The 19,811-nt window shown below is 33.3% G+C and overlaps 3 protein-coding genes across 3 annotated transcripts in view; 1 reads left to right on the top strand and 2 right to left on the bottom strand.

Annotated features, from left to right (window-relative positions):
* The window catches only part of LOC137620851 (uncharacterized), a 162,952-nt gene that overhangs the window by 24,909 nt on the left and 118,232 nt on the right, over nucleotides 1-19,811 (bottom strand). The window lies entirely within an intron of this gene.
* Nucleotides 1-19,811, top strand: part of LOC137620612 (uncharacterized peptidase C1-like protein F26E4.3) — a 171,805-nt gene that overhangs the window by 125,155 nt on the left and 26,839 nt on the right. The window lies entirely within an intron of this gene.
* Nucleotides 13,628-19,811, bottom strand: part of LOC137620445 (uncharacterized peptidase C1-like protein F26E4.3) — a 14,855-nt gene continuing 8,671 nt past the window's right edge. Inside the window, 3 exon segments of the mRNA XM_068350604.1 lie at nucleotides 13,628-15,832; nucleotides 16,375-16,523; nucleotides 17,741-17,846. Coding sequence (XP_068206705.1) covers nucleotides 15,563-15,832; nucleotides 16,375-16,523; nucleotides 17,741-17,846 — 525 coding nt within the window. The 3' untranslated portion in view covers nucleotides 13,628-15,562.

Here is a 19,811-nt window from a genome sequence, read left to right as displayed (position 1 = left end):
TTGAGATTAATTGGAACTAATACAAAATCAGTTAACAAAAAACTTAGGTTTCATAGAAAAGTTACACGGAAACTTTAGGATTCCTCTACTGCATTTTAACTGATTGACCAATTCATATAGTAGCCTATCCTACATGCTTGTAGCCTACTATGCCATTCCATTACCTTACTGCCCAGATAAAACAAAATGCTTTACGAGTATTAAATTTATTTTACATTGAAGGCTGTAAGCGATTTTCAACTGGTCAAGTTCTGCCTTGAAAAATTAAGGTCCCACCTCTAATAGTATAATGAACATTGCTGCGATAACAGCACCTCCCGAACATTAACTTAATGTTAATAGACATATCTTAATCAGCAAGGCAAAAGCTATACTATTAACAGCGAAGCAATAATATTTACCATATTTTCAACTCAAATCTCTACAATATTACTGAGAACTAGTCGAATGTGGGTATTTTGTAGATTTATATACTTTAAGGCATTTGAAGGTTTTTTTAGCATTGGTGTGTTACTGTTACCCTGGTTTGGCTTACTCTTCCACATACCTCAAAATATGTAACACTAAATTCTACTTCAAGGCTGCCTAATCTATCAATGCCATAATTTTATATTGCATAGCCATTACAACTAATACATACTTGACTAATTTACAAAATCTTAAATATCAGCTGCAAGGCATTAACGGCTAGCTGAGTGATTAACTCTTCTTAGTCTTATTAATACTACTGCATAGGCCTACCAATGAAATTCCTACATTCATTATTCATGGTGGGATTAAAGTATACTCTCATGAGACTGCTGCCACGTATTTCCTTCTACACTTCAGTAGTTTCTCAGTTTTCAGCTCAAATTCTAATAGAAGTTTCCTAAACTATAACCAAATTAATCAAGCTTCGTAGTAGTTTCAAAATAGGCAAAATTCCACTCACTTTCCTATACTTTTATCTTAATTCAGACTTCAAACAAATTATACCAAAACTGCTTTAGTTGAACAAAGGAATCTACACTTCTGTTTTATAGATTAGTCATTACAATTTAGTCCACCTAGTGTTCCAAGTACCCTGTGGCCCCTTTTTCTTATTGCAAAGAATTGTCACTAATGCCTCTGTCATCACAGAGAAATTTTATCTACCTTTAGTTTCAGAAGTTCTATGGCCTTTTAAAGCCAAATTTCTATGAACTTCAGTTTTCATTTATGCTCAGCATTGTAAATTCACAAAGACAACCCTTATATGGCATGCTATTTTTCAACCAAACAATAAGTTATTTCGCACATAAGGTGACAAATTCATTAAAATTGTTGTGGATACAGGACATGGCTTACCAAAACTTTTTCATTTCATTTTGTTACCAATGGTTTATCTCCCTAATATAACAATTTCTCTAAACCCAATTCAGCAGTAAACCTAATTAACAATAAAACCATTAAAATTTTTACTTTGAAAATAAGACTTCAGGTGCATAGACCAACTTCAAATTCTAACCAAACTGAAATTATATACAGGCAAGTAAATTAATCTCTTCCCGAACCAGACACTAAGTCCTGGTTTATTAAGTTAATATTTATCATCTCCAGCACTGATTAGTTTTCCGCAACCAGTATGGATTAGCAATTAGAATATCAGATTAATAAGCCCAGAGTGAAGCTCAACGGAGTTGGCCAGTATCGATTAGATGAACTTAGTATGCTTATGACAAACACTCTTGCCACCTGGGTGCTTCATTTGGCGAGATAATTTGCATATCTGCTTTATGCAGTGATACAGTTTCACTTTAAAACTTTACTCTTAGTCGATGATACTGTAATTCATTAGTAACACCAGGATTTAGAAGTACCAAACATAACCAGCTTTATTTAAAATAATTTGTCTCACCCAGTATCTATAGTATTGTCAAACGACAGTATCATTACACTTAAAACTTCAAGATTTTGTAACTTGCCAACTGGCTAAGGCGGCGATGTTAATTTTACACCATTATCCACTTTTAAAAATTGTTTTTTTTTTTCAAGTTTGTAACCTGGAGAATACTTCCGAAATACGAAATTTCAAGTTTAGCTTTTATTAATCCTAAAATCAGTTATAAGTCACAATGGATGAAAAAACACTTAATAGGTTTCATAGATCATTTAATGTACAAACAAGCAAAAAGGTGGAAATTCGTTACAGTTGCAAATCAGTAAAATAAAAATGGTAAAAGTATACAATAAAGTTGAAAATTTAGGGGATAAGAATATTTTAATGGTTTTAGCCTCAGGATTACCTAGTCAAGGCGGAGAATGGTAAATTCTTTACATTTCTACCTACTTTATTGATAAAATTCGCTGCTCAGGTGAATGAGAATTTTAGGAACGCGACCATCTGTTTCCCGACAAAAGCTGGCTCAACAGCAAGGACCCCCCCCCACAAAAAGGGAGGGAGAGAGAGAGAGAGAGAGAGAGAGAGAGAGAGAGAGAGAGAGAGAGAGAGAGAGAGAGAGAGAGAGAAAAAACTATGAAATGTCAAATTTCATAAATACTTAGGGACCATAAAGAAACTGAACCAAATCCAAATGGTTTTGTTAGTCACTATAAAGAAAAACTATTTAACTTGAAGGTTTCAAAGATATATTTGGAGTATATCAAGTAAGCAGATTAGACATTAACTTATGCGCATTAAGATAGCTTGAAAATTCAAGTTTTACAGAAAGTATGTTTAAAGCTAAATATTTTAAGGTAGCTTTACTCCTAATTACTGCAATCCTCGACCTGTAATAGCTTAAAAGGGACAAGAATTTTACTTCCAAAATTATGAAGATCAGCCAAAACACACAATCAACTCTAACCTTCCTTTCCATCATTTTACAGCAGTAAACTAAACAGAAAAACGCTATGTACCTAATTAACTTTACACGGAACCGAAGACTATCCACTTTTTTCAAAGTCGTCTTGTGACCATCAGTCCAGTTCCTTCGACAGTTCCAATTTCCCAATGATTAAGTCTGGAAAAGAAAGACTACTTTTAGATAAAAGATCAAAACTTCTCAAAATAGATAAGAATAGTTATTGGTAAATGTAGGAAGGGTTCGTTTATTTTACAGAAGGGAGTTTGTTAAAGTTTTTTTTATATATATGTGGATAATTTAGATTGCCATCTAAATAGGACCAATATTATAACTTACGGAAAAGTTTAATGCAATAAGATAGGATTAATTAAAATACGAATTACATGAAATTTAAGAACTTGCGGGCTGTAATATTTCAGCCTGCTTTCCACTACAGTGTGTGTCACCATCAGTGGTGAAAATATCAAAGGAAGTCCAACAAAATAGCTTTCCAGAATGCCCAGTAGCGAAGTGAGATTTAAATATGGGACCTAACATCCTGCACAATTTCTCTGTAATGCCCCAAAGTTGTGAAATTAAACATTACAATTATAAGATAAATAGTACTGGAGAAGCTTGTTTTCAGAAACAACTATGTATGAGCAAATAAAGGATAAACAGCAAGGCGTGAAGGTAGTTTCAAAACCAACGAAAATCGTAGCACCTTTAAGATTAATAGTAACTTTGTAATAAGGGAACAACTAGTAGGCACAAAATGAAGGCCATGAATAGCCCTTAGATTAAACTTTCCACCATTTTCCATAAGTTTCAAACAAATATTGTATTAAAACGACAAAACATGCTGTGCATAAAAACTGGTGTAAGTGTAACCTTCAGAAAACAATCCAATATATTAACTTGCGGAATAAGGTTAAGTCTATACAGCATAGCATTTATGAAACATTTAAAACAAAGAGGGGAATTGAGCAAATATCACAGCATGGCAAAGAACTACAGGCAAACTATCTCGCTATCTTGTTAACAGTTCGGGCAAGGAAAGACTACATTAAGCACACCTGCTATTCTAGAAAGCATGCTACAAAATGTTGGCCTTGACACATGCAGCAAATTTTATCTGCATGAATAATTTCTGAACTCTCTTCAAAGTTCCTACCGTTTGTGAGGAAATTAAAGGCCTTACGATTCAATGCAGTTTAATTCTAGTTTTGCTATCCATAATGGCTATGTTAGCATTAACTTGGTTGAATAGGTTTTCAGTTACAATCTGAGGATTTTGTAAGGAACTTCCAAATATATATTTAAATTGAAAATTCCAACTAATAGAACATGAAACTTGCGGAATAAAAGTTAGGCAACAAAACTGATACTTAGTATCCGGAAAACAACACTTCCAAGCACTTTCTTCACTAAATATCAAGACAAAGCTGGTTACCCTGCCTAGTTTTAAACCAAGCTACCGTTCGTTATTTCTGTGTAATTAAAACTTGTTAAAAGCCACGATGCTGGTAAGAAATTTCAACGTTTTTGTCTTCAACTTTAAAAAAATTTACTATGAATAAAGTTTAAGCGTTACAATGGATTTTTGGAATTAGGGTTTTTGAAAAAAGAAAAAGGCAAAGTGTCATGCGTAATAAGGCTGCAATAGAATGAACTAAAGTACCCCCAAAAGACCTAGTTAAATTGCTAACAGTATCTCACTTTAAAAGTAAAATTTTGGTTCTACTCCCATTGATATATTTTAAACTACAAACTGAAACTAGTCCAATCTCCCGGCTTCATTGTGCTCAGACATCAGGACCGTATTACCTTGACAAATTTAACCAACTCATTCACTTTTGTATATGCTTTATATGCTTCATCGCGTATGAAAAGTATTTAGTATAAAGACTTTTCTCAACCGTTTTCCAAATTGTCATATTACAAGGTTTTCTGTTCAAAAGACCTCTTTCACGAGGTTAACCATATAAACTTCTGCATTTACTACATACTTACAATAGGCCTAGGTCCCCAAGCAGTCCACACTTCAACCACCATTTGCCAAGTTTTACTACAAATTTAACTTACGACGATACTTAAATTGTAGGCAAATATTTCTTAAAAACTGCTTCGTAACGGTAATGGATGGACAATTCAGACCTTTAAAAAACTAATGTTCACGCTGTTCAAATTCTTTTAATTCACTGAAAGTTTAGCGATATTTTGTATTATGCAAGAGTAAGAAAGTTATTACTAGCTAAGCTACAACCCTAGTTGGAAAAGCAAGCTGCTATAAGTCCCAAGGGCTCCAATGGGGAAAAATAGCCCAGTGAGGAAAAGAAATAAGGAAATAGAGAACAAATTAACAAATCACACTAAAATCAGTAACGTCAAAACATGTCATATATAAACTATTTAAGTAAAAAAAAAAAATGTCAAACTATAAAAAGACTTGTCAGCCTGGTCAACAAAAACATTTGCTCCAACTTTTGAACTTTTTAAGTTCCACTGATTCAACTGCCCGTTTAGGAAGATCATTCCACAACTTGGTAACAGCTGGAATAAAACTTCTAGAATACTGTTTAGTAGTGAACCTCATGGAGAAGGCCTGGCTATTAGAATGAACTGCCTGCCTAGTATTACGAACAGGATAGAATTGTCCAGGGAGATCTGAATGTAAAGGATGGTCAGAGTTATGAAAAATCTTATGCAACATGCATAATGACCTCATTGAACGACGGTGCCAAAGATTAATATCTAGATTAGGAATAAGAAATTTAATAGACAGTAAGTTTCTGTCCAACAAATTACGATTAGAATCAGCAGCTTTAGACCAGACAGGAGAACAATACTCAAAACAAGGTAGAATGAAAGAATTAACACTTCAGGATAGATCGATAACCTAAAATCTTGAAAGACTCAATATGCCATTTTTTTGTGCAATTGAAGAAGAAACCTATTGTGTTTCTCAAAAGTAAACTTGCTGTCGAGAATCACACCTAAAAGTTTAAGTCATAGAAATTTTAGAAAAATTATCAATACTGAGATCCGGATGTTGAGCCGCCACCGTCCTTGCCCTACTTAAAATAATTTAGTTTGGTTAGGATTAAACTTCATAACCGATATTTGCACCATGCACTAATTTTAGCTAAATCTCTAAAGGGATTCACTAACCACAGATCTGCATTCAGGGGATGGAATTGATGCGAAGAGTAAAATCATCTGCATATGCAACAAGCTTGTTTTCTAGGCCAACCCACATGTCATGTGTATATATGAAAAGTAATGAGCCAAGAACACTATCCTGTGGAACACCTGATATCACGTTCCTATAATTCCTATGGTGCCCATCAACTGGTCTATAACTTAAAAAATCAATAATAATGCTAGGAAGCGACCCAGCCACTACCAACTGAGTTTGAAAAGTTAGGAATCTTAAGTACCCATGAAAGCAATGCTATGTAGAATCTACTACAAATTTTGTAAACCTATCAAGAATAGCGACCATTACTGTCAGGGCAGTACAGTAAAAGCCAATTCTAAAGCTATCAAAATAGGTATAACATTAAATGGTAAACTACATTAAAAACTATGCTAATTCTACACTTCCATCAAACAATTTAAGAGCGAAATACACTGTATAGCTCGTATCCCTTGTTGCTTTAAAAGATTTAGTTTATAAGAGGGCATTTGCAAATAGCAAAAGTAAAAGATTAAAAGTTAACCATGAACGTGCTTTCAAGTGACTAATACGGGTAAAATTTAAAAATCCAGTTTAATTTAAATTCCAAATTAACAGAGGGAACAATATACAAAAACTACCTAACCCGAATTCTGAAAGTTTACGTCAACACCAAAATCCAACAAACAATACCAATTTATTCGTGGTAACTATGCTCGTAACGAGATTATGTTTATACCCGTGAATACATTGATATAAATGTGAACTGCCACCCCGATACAATATGCGTCGTTAAGGTTTCAAACCATTCAGCTAGCCTAATTGTTTCCTTTAAAATATAAATTTTCTTAATCAGTCTGAAATAAGGCTTTGCCTTTCTTCCGTCAGGTTTTCATGAATTAATTTTACTGTCAGTTAACCAGACCTATCAATCCCTTGTTTCGGGAAATTCAGTTTAAGAAGAATTTCTAAGTACGTAAAAATAAATCAAGAACTGGCTAAGGTGTAATTAAACTTTCCTTCAAGTTTTCAGAGAAAGCTCTACACCATGTGGGGTAAGGTGGAATATTTCCCTCTTCAAATTCATTAACATTCATGAAAGTACATATTTCACAGCAGTCTAGATTACTTAGAATCGACTTTTAATATTATTAGTTATATGCCTGGGGATATTCTTAACTTATTATGATGCTATTTCGATACCTACATGAACCTTAAGTCAATTCAACCACATAGGTATCCTACACATTTGGGTAGGGTAGGTTACTTGAAGCAATTAAAAACCATGTATCGCAAACTAAGATATTCGAATGTTTTTTTTCGGAAATTTCATTTTTCCATTCAATTTCAAACGTTTGGACCTCAAGTTGTGGGCTTTGTCCCCGCTAGACAATTCACCAATTAGACCATTCTGTTAAGATCTGTACTAAAAGCTTTCACCTTCGGTATTTTCAATAAAATACAGATCCGCCATCTTCTAGTTAATCAAATTAAAACCCTTGTTACATAAAATTAAAATTTATATTTTCCTAGCGGGCGTTAAGTTTTCCCAGTTTCCGGTTGATACTACAGTGAATACTCAAAATTGTACAAGGTTTAATGTTGACATTTTTACGCAAAGTTCAATCTGCTTAAATAGAAAGCAGATTAAAATATAAAGTTTTAGTATCAAATAAGGATCGCCGTCAGTGGCTTTTACCTTAAACTTGTCCATTTATGATATTTAATAAAGGCACGCTTTATCTAGGTAATTATTATAAAGTCATACGAGTATTTGAGTCTTCACTCACATTTGGGCTGGTTTACCTCAACCTATGTTAAAGATCCCCATTTTACTATTTGCATTGATTCAAATAAAAATCCATTTAAATCCGAGATATACTTAGTTTGTGACTATTCTTTGAACATTCACTTTACCCACTAACACTAATCAAAATTCTAGCTTTCAAGTAATTTCTGTCAGATTTCATTAAATCTGACCCTTAAATTCACCAAAGTATATCAGCTTAAACTGAAAAATTTACTAATTTTACTGCTCTAACAACACTACTAGTATACCCGAGTTCATGGCTATCTATTTTTAATTTACACTTTCAAATAGCATTAATTTAATAATCCTGCATGATTTAGTGCTGAAATTTACATCGGGTTTCAAGACCACGTTCTCCATTTACTCCCAAATTATGCAGTCATGCAACTTTTCATAGATAGGTTATTTAAAGGCCGGGAAAGCAAAACATGGCAAGCGATGTTGAGCAAGAGAAGAGTTAAGAAAAACTACCTTTGTTCCGGGTCGTTTAGTAAGGAAACTAAGTTATTTATAACAACTCCCCCTTAATAAATATCTTGCCAGTTTAATCTTAACACATTCAAAACCTAATTACTGTACCAGAGGAGAGCTGCAGGACCATAATTTGGATGAGAATGGAGAGCCTGGCCTTTTAAACAAGCCCTAATGTCAAGTAATGCTGCACCGTGACTCTTTAACGACCTTCCACTATGTCAAGAATAGCAATAATGTGGCAGCTTTCAAGAAAAACCTGAAGACTTATCTTTTTAGAAAGTGTTATGATAGTGACCTGAAAACTATTAAGCCTGAATACAAATGCTAGCGAAATAACTGATAACGATACAGAGCAAAATATTAACTGGAAAGAAATTATTTTTTTTTCACACACCAAGGCCCGCCTGAACAGTGTCGGATGGAGGGCGAGAAATAAACCCGTAAAAGTAAATAAGTAATCGACTAATGTTTCAATAACTTTCGTCACAAATTTGTAAGTTACAAAATTATCAAGTTGCCCTTCAAATATGTTTCGTGGTTTCACGCACCCATATTAGACATTAAAACATTGCTATTAAATTCCATCATGAACTACACATTCTGGCCACACTAGTTTCACGTGAAATACTTTGAAGCTGAAAACGCTAGTTTATTTAGGATTTATAGTTTATACAAATTTAGTTTAGAATGTTCGATTAGGATTAGAAGTCTGAGGTCCTATTCTAATTACGTAAAATTATTAAAACAGATTTAACAAAAGTTACAAAATAAAAAGTAAAAACCGAAAATTTAGAGATGCGACAACCATCCAAGTTCTCTACTAATGTACGAAAAAATCCTTTAGCATAAAATTGCAGGTGATTACATACTATTTTCACGAATATACGAGATCTCTCCAACGTAGTTTTAAATAAAGTTTGAACAGTCTGCGCAAAAAATTTTTTTTCCCACGTCCCAAAGACCAGTTTCATGCAATAAATCCCTTCAGTTACTTTATATAAGGGGTGGGTGGGGGAAGGAAAAACCTAAGTAATACTATATTCAAACCACGAGAGCCAGTTTGAAAAGGCGGTTCATGAATTTGGCTGTGTAACAAAAAAAAGTTACTGCCTAACTTGCCCGTGTGCTAATTTCAAAATAGAAAGTCGTTTAGGGCAAGTTCACTCCTACACATTTGATCTACACTAATCTGTTACTACTAACCAATGCGTGAAAAAAAAAAAAAAAAAAAAAAAAAAGTTCAAGGAACTGTCAAAATGTAGGCCTATATGAAGTTTCCGCCCCCAAGGTCAAGTCTTCCGCCCACGACTAGTAACTGGTTGTTCAAAGTTAAGATTGAAGCAAAATGCGCTTGTGACAGAGCATTAAATTGAGAGTAAAGTTATACAATTAGCAGCCAAATAACGTTACAACAGGAAATCTGACCACTTAAATCCACATACTTCAAAACTTGAGCATATAAGTCAAACAATACCATAAAGTCATTTATGGTATGAAAATTAACAGCTAGAGCCTCTTATTCAAATAAGACAATTTAAAGATGTCCTACTAGTATAATTAAAAGGGAATATCTCATCTCGGGAAACAACCCCCCCCCCCTACCGTACCATATACCCGTTACAACCGTTCGGTGAGGGTACGCATAGCCCCTTAAGGCTCTGCCCTTAGGCCAATACAAAAGTCTAGGTCTCCTGAATACTTAATAAAAAGAGTTCTCAGGTGCATCTAATTATACTTTTGTAACTAAATAAGACTAATTCATAGCCTTTAAAAACCAAATTTTGGTTTAAAGGAATCTCTCCGTATATTATAAGTGGTTACTAATAGCGACTTCATTTGCAATAAATGATAGTAACCTTGGCTGTATAAATATAAAGAACGGCTCAGGATTACTCGAGTGACTGCAAATGAGACCAGGATATGATGGCAAACTATGAACGGGAAATAATTGTTAAATATACCTTACGTTATTTCTGTCTACGACTCTTAGGGATCAAAACAGTTTCTAAAATAACGTATGATCCATTGGCCCCTACTGCACCAACACTAAGTTACCCTATTAAACTTAGATTTACAATTTATCAAGTGTAAAGAGTACTTCGGACTAAATTCGTGGCATCAATACTATAGCCAATATTCTTGAATTTAATTTTCAAGAGACTAATTACAAAACAGTTAACAAAAACTGAATTAAAATCCAATGGTGCCTTTCTATTACTACGCAAAACTCTATAAAGAGCAAATCAACGCAAAGATTCCTATAAAATCGACTCGGTAACTTCAGGATTCATTTAGCAATTCGAAATTAGCATTTAAAAATGCACAATTTTGGAACAATCATATTGCAAACATTTGACAGGTACAAGCGGTAGCTAATGTCTCGCCCCTCGTTATGTTTTCCAAAATTTTCCATCGTTTAAGTCTTCTAAAATATTTAATACTTCTGGAAAACATAATTCGAAATTAAGACTAAAAACTCACGAAATAAAACTGAAAAACCAGTTTTCCTACAGACATCGTGAATAAAATCGAAAACTTTAAACAAATTCATAATTGACGCAAAACTCAACGTTATATATAAGCAATTAACTTCACAATGAACAGCAACAAGAGAAAATAAACTACAACCGTCTACTTACGTATCCAAGGCAAAAGAGAGAGCAATTCTAGACGGCAAACGAAAATGGATCTTCCCAAGGATCTGTTATTCCACGGTGTCTTGCTCACGGGCAAGGATACGAGAATGAAACCTCTCACCGAACGCCATCTATTGGCCTGTTTTAAATATAACAAGTAGTGGTACATGAATGTTAACAAATATATATGAGGAGAGTTCATTCCATAAACATATCGGTCATCCATTATAAAACTAATTATAGAATTATAAAAACAACTTAGTAAGTGAGATGAATGATAGGTATTTTTTATGAATAAAAGAAGAATTAAAATGTTGAATGATAAAACCTTTCCAAGATTTCTTGCTACCAAAATGAAAAATTAAAGGTTTTATATTATTTCTTTATAATGACGTAGTAACTCTGGTGTGCGAATGTATGTAGGGATGTACTCGGGTAACAAGAATATTTTTTTTTCTTTTTTTTGGTGAAACTTTAAGCAGAAATTTACTGGCTTAAGGAATCATTGTCATGCTCAAGATTTTATTCTTTCATATTTTCTTATTAATTGGATAAAAAAAACGATATTTTCAATATAGTTTTTATTGACTATTTTACTCTATGATACATTTCAAGCCCTAATAAATAATATGTTGCTAATAATAAAAGTAATCCCTTAAAAGCCTACTTGAAGAACATGTAAATTCTATACAAATAACTATTTCATAAACATTAGAGGCATTTCAAGGGGCTTCTAAAATAAGATTAATTATGGAACTAATTTTGTTTATTACATGTCACCAACAATAGAAATAATGAAAATGATAACTAGAATCAATAAGCATTATGACCCGCGTTTCTTTGAAACGTTCCTAATACCTACTTCCTAAGGCCCCTACACACGATCAATTTTTTCGTCAATTAATTGATATCAATTTATTGACGACAATGAAATTGAGGAAATCACTGTGCCTACACGGTCAATGATTTTACTTCAATTTTCAGTTTGATTCATAACTCCGAGATGAAAGCATCTGTGGCTCTAGGAATAGTGCCCTTTCACTGCTGGGAAAACACTTAAATTATTGATCAATATATTGATGCTTTGCCCACACACGATCAATTTTATTGAAGACCCATCAATAAATATCAAAGGATCTTTGATCTCTCAATTAATTGATTCAATGAAATTGTTTCAATTAAATTGATATCAATGTCCCCTAAACACGGTCAATTTCTCCAACAATTCATTGACGTCAATTAATTGATATCAATTATTTGACGAAAAAATTGATCGTGTGTAGGGGCCTATACACTCGTTTAAATTCTTACAAAATGAAGGCCACAAATTGCATATTGGGTCAGAGATTACTGAATATGAGGAAATTCTTTTCTCAGAGAAAATCTCCTCGTCTTGCCTCAGCGTTTTTTCTCGTGTCGTCAAGCTAAGAACAGACCGCAGTTCAGAGTTAAAATGGACAGAAGGAAGAAATTATTTTTTTAAAAATGTTGTCAACTTTCTACTGATTTTCGTGAAATGTATTGAGTTTGTGCAGAAATATTCCCAGTCTTTAAACAGTATCCTTCCTTGGGGAAAATCCCTAATATTGTAAGAATAGCATTAGGTATTTTTACATCGACAAGGTTCACAATAATTGTAATATCGTATTCAAAAGATTATTAAATCCCTAAATATAGATAACTCATAATCCACTTTACTCCTTTTTATGGTTAGATATCTCGGCAATGTATATAAATTTTAACATTATTGGATCTTGGGCAGATTCATAACTAAATTTTTGTAATCATTTTAGCTTTTGTTCGTTTGTTAGATTGCCAAATGGGTGACTGGGTAAAGATGAATTAAAAAAAAAAATATGAATACAATTCTTCAGAAGACTCCTCTGTTGTTTTAGAGACTGAATATCCCTTTCCAAAAGCGAACAAGTTGATGGACATTAAATCGTGAAGACTTCAGTCTATTCAAGAATAATGTTACCTTGACGAACTGGATTTTTGTTAAAAATCCTAATTCTTTAGCCCATGCCCTCTCTTACAATAAACAACAATAGCTTACAACACACCGAAGATTCACAATGCAAAACAACCTTTACCATCAACCATAATCTGGCGAATATTCCTTTTACAATTATATAACATGATCACTGATTTAAGCAAACAGTAAACATATGATTTTCTGCTACATTTCGATACAAGGACGCATACATTTCTAACCAGCTTACAAATAAGTATCTTAAATAAAATGAACACATTATCCTCCTCTGCCATACGTTTAATTAAAACCGTATGGCAGTCCACTAATTCTGTATATATATAAACTAAATGAATAAGCGAATCAACACCAGAAATCTAACATTAAAATCAGCAAATGCGACTTAAAGCTTACAAACTGGCAGTGCTCCGTAAGGCTGACCCCTGTAAGAGAGCATTCTCTCCTTTGCATTATCAATACAGCATTTTCTCTTATACATGATTATGAATAGGACTCTATCTCTCTCCCTTTCTCTCTCTCTCTCTCATATATATATATATATATATATATATATATATATGTATATATATATATATATATATATATATATATATATATATATATATATATATATATATATATATATATATATATATATATATATATATATATGTATACAGTGCTCCCTCCATGTCTGTGGATCCATGGTAAGAACTTTCATATATTTTCTATCCTTTCTTTTCTGTAGTTCTCAGTTCTCAATACAGTTACATGCCAAAACTGTCCTTTATTGTTAATATGACAGTTATTAAAAACTAAATTTTTCATAAAAATTATGAAACATATAACCTTTTTTATATAATTCTAATATTATAGTTTTCTAAAATTTTATCATAGATGATATTTTATAATTTGTGACCACGAAAAACTGTTAATGATAACGAAATTTCTAAATACAGAATGCATAGATACTGAGTACCTACTGTACTATATATTTTCCAATGCCAAGAAGTGGATATTTACATGCATGCAATATATGCAAATAATATCTTACAATAGGAAGAGCTCGAGGCTATGAAAAAAATGCATCAAAAACCCCTCCCTAGCTACGGACATGAAGTCCCAAAAATATGTTATCAAAGAAACTTCTTGAGAAATAACCAAATATCAATAACTTAATAAGCTATAAACAAATTGTGGATATTTCGTGGAGGCTTCTTGATAGCAGAAATTAAGAATCAAACAGATAGACTGATGCAAAATTGGTTTCTGATATGACTTGCAGAGTAATGTGGTGCAATGTCTGCCATTCGAAGTTTGGCAACTTTGTTAACAAACATTAGGGAGAAGCTGAAGCAGAACAAGAAGATGGAATCACAGTATCCATTAAAATGTAATTTCCGCAAGAAAAAAAAAAAGAAAAAAAATTCATTCTTTGCAGCAAGAACAAAAAATAGAATCTGTTCTAACATTTTTTTTTGATAACCTTCTGTTGAATCCTTTTCCATATATGAAAAGCAGGAGTCAAATGCTAAGAAATTGAGTGAGCAAAAACCTGCTCTTCTAGGGCTAACTTTATTCCAGGCGTGATGTAGAACACAAAATTAATCACTGAGTAAAAATATTCAGGAAATTCTGTAAACTAGTAAATCAATTTCATAAGTTAAAAGTTACGCAAAACATGCAGTGACAAAAGCTTTTAATATGTCTATGAGCATCTTAAATGAAATACAAAATAGTACAACTGATTGCAAAATATGCCCATTAAGGGAAAATTCAACTGAATGGTATTAATTTTGTTATCATGAAGCATTCCAAATATAACATTTCTTTAGACTGATTAATCTTTGATATCTAACCCAATTGATTCTGGGGCATCTCCAGAATACAGTTGCACAAATTCATCAAGCCATTTCTACTAAACTCAGATTAATTTTTTGAAAAGGGAGTTTATAATTCTACGCTGGTATACCATACAAAAAAAAAAAAAAAAAAAAAAAAAAAAAAAAAAAAAAAAAAAGTTATGTTGGGATCTGAAATGTTCCCATACAGAAAATTACAAAACAGTAAAAAGGTGGCGATACTTTTCTTGGTATACAAAATAAGATGACAAATCCATCTCTAGGTCATGGGTTTGACTTCTGGTAAGATACACAGATATCTATAATCATGAATATTCCTAAATTCCCACAGTATTTTCAGTCTTGTTCCTTAGTCTGTCCTGATATTTTCAGCACTCACACTTATACGTTGATTAGTTAATATAGCACAATTTTAATATTTATTAAAAGGTGTTACAGATTCACTGAACAACTTTCTTTACAAAAGGTATTACCTGGTCTCAAGCTAGAGAGCTGTATCTTAAATCTGTAACAGTTGGAAATTGCTTTGCTTAAAACTACCTAACTAAAAAGAGCAGGTTTCTGTAATAAAAATGTGTTGAAAGGTAATTTCTTAAATGAACCCTTTAGCGTATTAAATTTACATACATGGTTTTCTTTACAACTGAAAACTACTTACTGGCTCAGTATATCAAGTCAGCATACAGTGCAGTATATAACCTTACTCTGAAATTTCTGACATTACATAAACTCTCACGAGTGTCATTGCATCCTCGACCCGATGGCTATTCAGCACTAGATAGGACATATCCACTTGATTACCCTCACAAGCTAAATAAAGACAAATTTACGCCTTTTTGGAGCCGTGAAGATAGTGACTGTAATAATCTGACGTATGACGGCCGGGTCTGGGACGGCCGCCCGACTTGCGGCCGGGGAATCTGGTCCGCCTTGGGCGATTGACGTCACTTCCCCTCTCACCCGTGAGCAAGCTGTATGACCCCAGGCGAGCCCTCACGGCTATGATGAAGTTCTCAATCTCCGACTCGTTGCTTCCTCTCCTGATTCGGAAGAACCCTCTCTCACCCCACTGTCGGCCCCATGAGTTGGCTACCAGCTGTTTTCGAAAGAACGGAAATATGGTAATTAGAATGTTTTAATCATTAAGTAACTTCTCAATTAGGGAAATAAAACTAAGATGCTGGTACATAGCCGATGTAAGTAGGGTGACAGATTCCAGTATCTACATCTAGAATACATTTTACTCTAACTAAAGAAAAGCACATTTTAAAATGTCAGTACCTGACCACTTTTCCCCGATATTTTCAGATACACTTAAAAAATTCCCGTAAAAAGAATGGTAAAAATCCTGGAATAAAAGTTGCCAGACATTTACCGTTTTAATAACCGGATATATTGACGTTAAGGAGTGATTTTACGGTCACCAACCCATAAAAGATAATAAAAAAGTAGGGTAAAATTACGGTCGCCTGTATTTTACTGAAATACGCCTGAAAACTGTATATCTTTAAGGAGAATTTCCGATTAAAATTACGCTTTTTTAAAGTGTATAATCGGTTTTAAACTCTTATTTATTAATATATTTTCACGTTTTGTCTTGAAAATAGAACACCAGCAATGCAAGATACATTCACTTACCCAATACTTAACGGGGTTGTATCCCAAAGACTGGTCCTCTCCCCACCCGATGATCCTGACGGAATGAGAAGCGGTCTCACTGGTGAGGCCGGAGTTCGAATAAACTCCGCTTTTGTACATGAACAAGTCGCGGTGGATTCTTACCATTGCTGTAAAATAATAATAATAATAATGATAATAATAATAATAATAATAATGATAATAATAATAATAATTATTATTATTAATTAATGATAATAATAATAGTAATAATGATAATAATAATAATAATAATGATAATAATAATAATTATTATTATTAATTAATGATAATAATAATAGTAATAATGATAATAATAATAATAACAATAATAATAATAATAATAATAATGATAATAATGATAATAATGATAGTAATAATGATAATAATAATAATAACAATAATAATAATAATAATGATGATAATAATAATAATTATTATTATTAATTAATGATAGTAATAATAGTAATAATGATAATAATAATGACAATAATAATAATAATAAGAATAACAACAACAATAACAATAACGAGCAATCAGAGATTTCTGACCTTCGCCAAAGGTTAATGGAGTCGTGCATGACTTAAGATCTATCTATGTTGGAAATTTCATCAAAATACGTCTATTTATTTTGACGTTATCTTAAAAATTGCGAAAAATAGCAAATCCAGAACTAGAATCTGGATCTGGGTCATATCTGGAATTTAATGGAGTCGTCCATGACCTTAAAACTGTCTGTGGTGAAAATTTCGTCAAAATCCATCGAATAGTTTTGACGTAATCCTGTCCACAGACAGACAGACACAGACCAATAAATAAATACATAAATAAATGAATCGATTTCATAACCTCCTTCTGGGGGGGGGGGGGTGGTAATAATAATAATAATAATAATAATAATAATAATAATAATAATAATAATAATAATAACATAAAAACTAACGACTTATACACACGGATATTCCAACCAACTGATTCTGATGCAAGATACAGAGAGAGAAATACATCCGGACATTTCATAATCAACTTTAATCATATTTGTGAAAAGGTGTTCATTCTTCAGCACTGGTGTAAAAAAAAAAGTCAAGCCTCTGTCTAGCGAGATGGTTGTAAATTGTATATTGCCAGCTTTATTTTGATTTGTTCAATACGATAGTGCCGTCTTGCTTTCCTTGTTATTGTTGTATGTGTATGCTTATGTTCAGTTACACAGTTTGGACACATTACGTTATTCTGGGCTCTTCGTTTATTGATAATTTATTATGCCATTTTTGGAAGGATCCACGTTTAAAGTTTGAAGATAACACTTTGATAAAATGAGTAACAGAAGTAACAATTCCACCCATACCTTGAACTGGTCCGTTGGTCATGATTTCCCACTGGATGTCTTCTTCTTTGCCCGAGATGCGATAGGCGGGCTCCGTCTTGTAGAGATCCTCCCTCTGGAAGACAACCTGCAAGAAGAATGATGAGAGCAGAGTCAATAGAGTAGGTCTTTCCGTCGTATACACTGTTAAACATTTCCCGTAAATAGAACGGTAAAAATCCCGGAATAAATGTTGCCAGATATTTACCGTTTTAATAACCGGATATATTGACGTTAAGGAGTGATTTTACGGTCACCAACCCGTAAAAGGTAATAACAAAGTAGGGTAAAATTACGGTCGACTGTATTTTACTGAAATACGGCTAAGAACAGTATATGCTTTTACAGAGAATTTCCCATTAAAATTACGGTTTTTTTTTTCAAGTGTATAATAAGCTCCCACTCCTCCAAAAGACTGAAGATATTAATGCTTTCAAGAGGAAACTGAAGACTTTTCTGTTTTATGAGTGCTTTGATAATGTGGATTCAACGATAAACGAGCAATATGCGGTGTGAAATGCTGAATGCCTTGGAATATATACGTTAAAATGAATGTGAAGGTCCTGTGGAGGGTAGGGTTCCCCTGCTGTATAGGACCAAAAAAGCAGCCCTTACAATAAAGTAGCTAAAGTCTTTATTTTATGACTCGTTTCGTTATTGATATTTTAGCTTATCTTTACTCTTATCTCTTTGAATTAGTTTTTGTATTGTTTTTGTTCAAAGAATTCCCCTTAACTGCCATGCAATTAGTATTATTTACTATTAAATGTTGTATAGCTTATATAATGCCACTTCTCTTAAAAATATATGCAATAAGAAAAATGAGTTTTTTTTTTTTTTTTTTTTTTTTTGCCGAAGTTTAAGTACAAAGATTACCGATTACCAGTCCTCATTTGTCACTATTTTGTACGTTTTCACAGTATCACTATTATGTTTATTACGTACAACTTTCCGGGTGTTTCATCATTCATTCTTCAAGAGTCAGTACCAATGCTTTCTACGAAGGCTTAATCCCCCAGACTTTACATTTCGCTTTTTTTTCTTTTTGTAATTTCCATAGGCTCTGCATTTCAATTGAAATAGTGATTTCATTAAATAAAATAACAGCAATTGTATCAGACCTGTCTCCGACTAGTCTTCTCCGCATATCTAAAACTCAATGGATTTTATTAGTCACATATCAGATATGTATAGCTGGACACAGGAATTCCTTCTACATCCCACTCCAAGGATGTGCATCTAGCCACACCCTTACTGCACGCCACGGCGAGTTTCCGTGTTTAGCCCAGACCCAGGGTTGCCAGGTTTTCCAAATGAGAAAAGGCCAACGTCTGATCAACTGCAGATCTAAAAGGCCAACCTAATAGTAGAAAAAGGTAGAAAATATAGCATTTAAGGCTAATCAATTTAAAAAGGGCCAAATTTGGAGTTTTTTTGGCCCGAAAAAGGGCAACCTGGCAACCCCGGTCTGGGCACTACCATTGCAAGCTCTCCCTACACGATCTGTTTGGTTTGTTGCTCGTCCTGGAGGGTGTGTCAGAGTGCCATTCTTCGGAGTAAGGTGTGCCATAGAGTCCTGTGTCCAACTGTATCTGTTTAAATTTGGCCTTGACCTCCTCTTATTCAAATTTCAGATTTGACCGCGTCGAAGTCTCTCTACATAAGTTTAACGTCCCGTTACAAGAAGTTCTTTATATTTCGTGTCTGATTCTTGCTTCTCTTTTGGGACAAATCCTATCTCGAAAAGGCAAAATATTCCATCTAAAATACGATCATATTCACTGCTAGATCTCATACCTTTTTTCCATGACTTATGACTTTTTTTTTCCTCTGAAACAAGTGACCTCCGATATAGATAAGCTTTTATTAAGAACTAATTCTGGCCTGATTATAGACTTGAACCTTTTCCTCTCCACGAAATCCAATCAATTCTATTTACTGTTAAACTGAATACTCGTTCTATGGATTTCAGGCCTCGTTGTGACCGAAGACTATTTGAAACTTCTAGGCAGTAATTCTTTAGATGACGTCAAGATATGGTCATGGAAACTCA

This window comes from Palaemon carinicauda, chromosome 27 (assembly GCF_036898095.1).
Source record: "Palaemon carinicauda isolate YSFRI2023 chromosome 27, ASM3689809v2, whole genome shotgun sequence".
NCBI lineage: Eukaryota > Metazoa > Arthropoda > Malacostraca > Decapoda > Palaemonidae > Palaemon > Palaemon carinicauda.
Note: the sequence above shows the minus strand (reverse complement) of the source record. Positions and strands in the feature narration are given on the sequence as shown.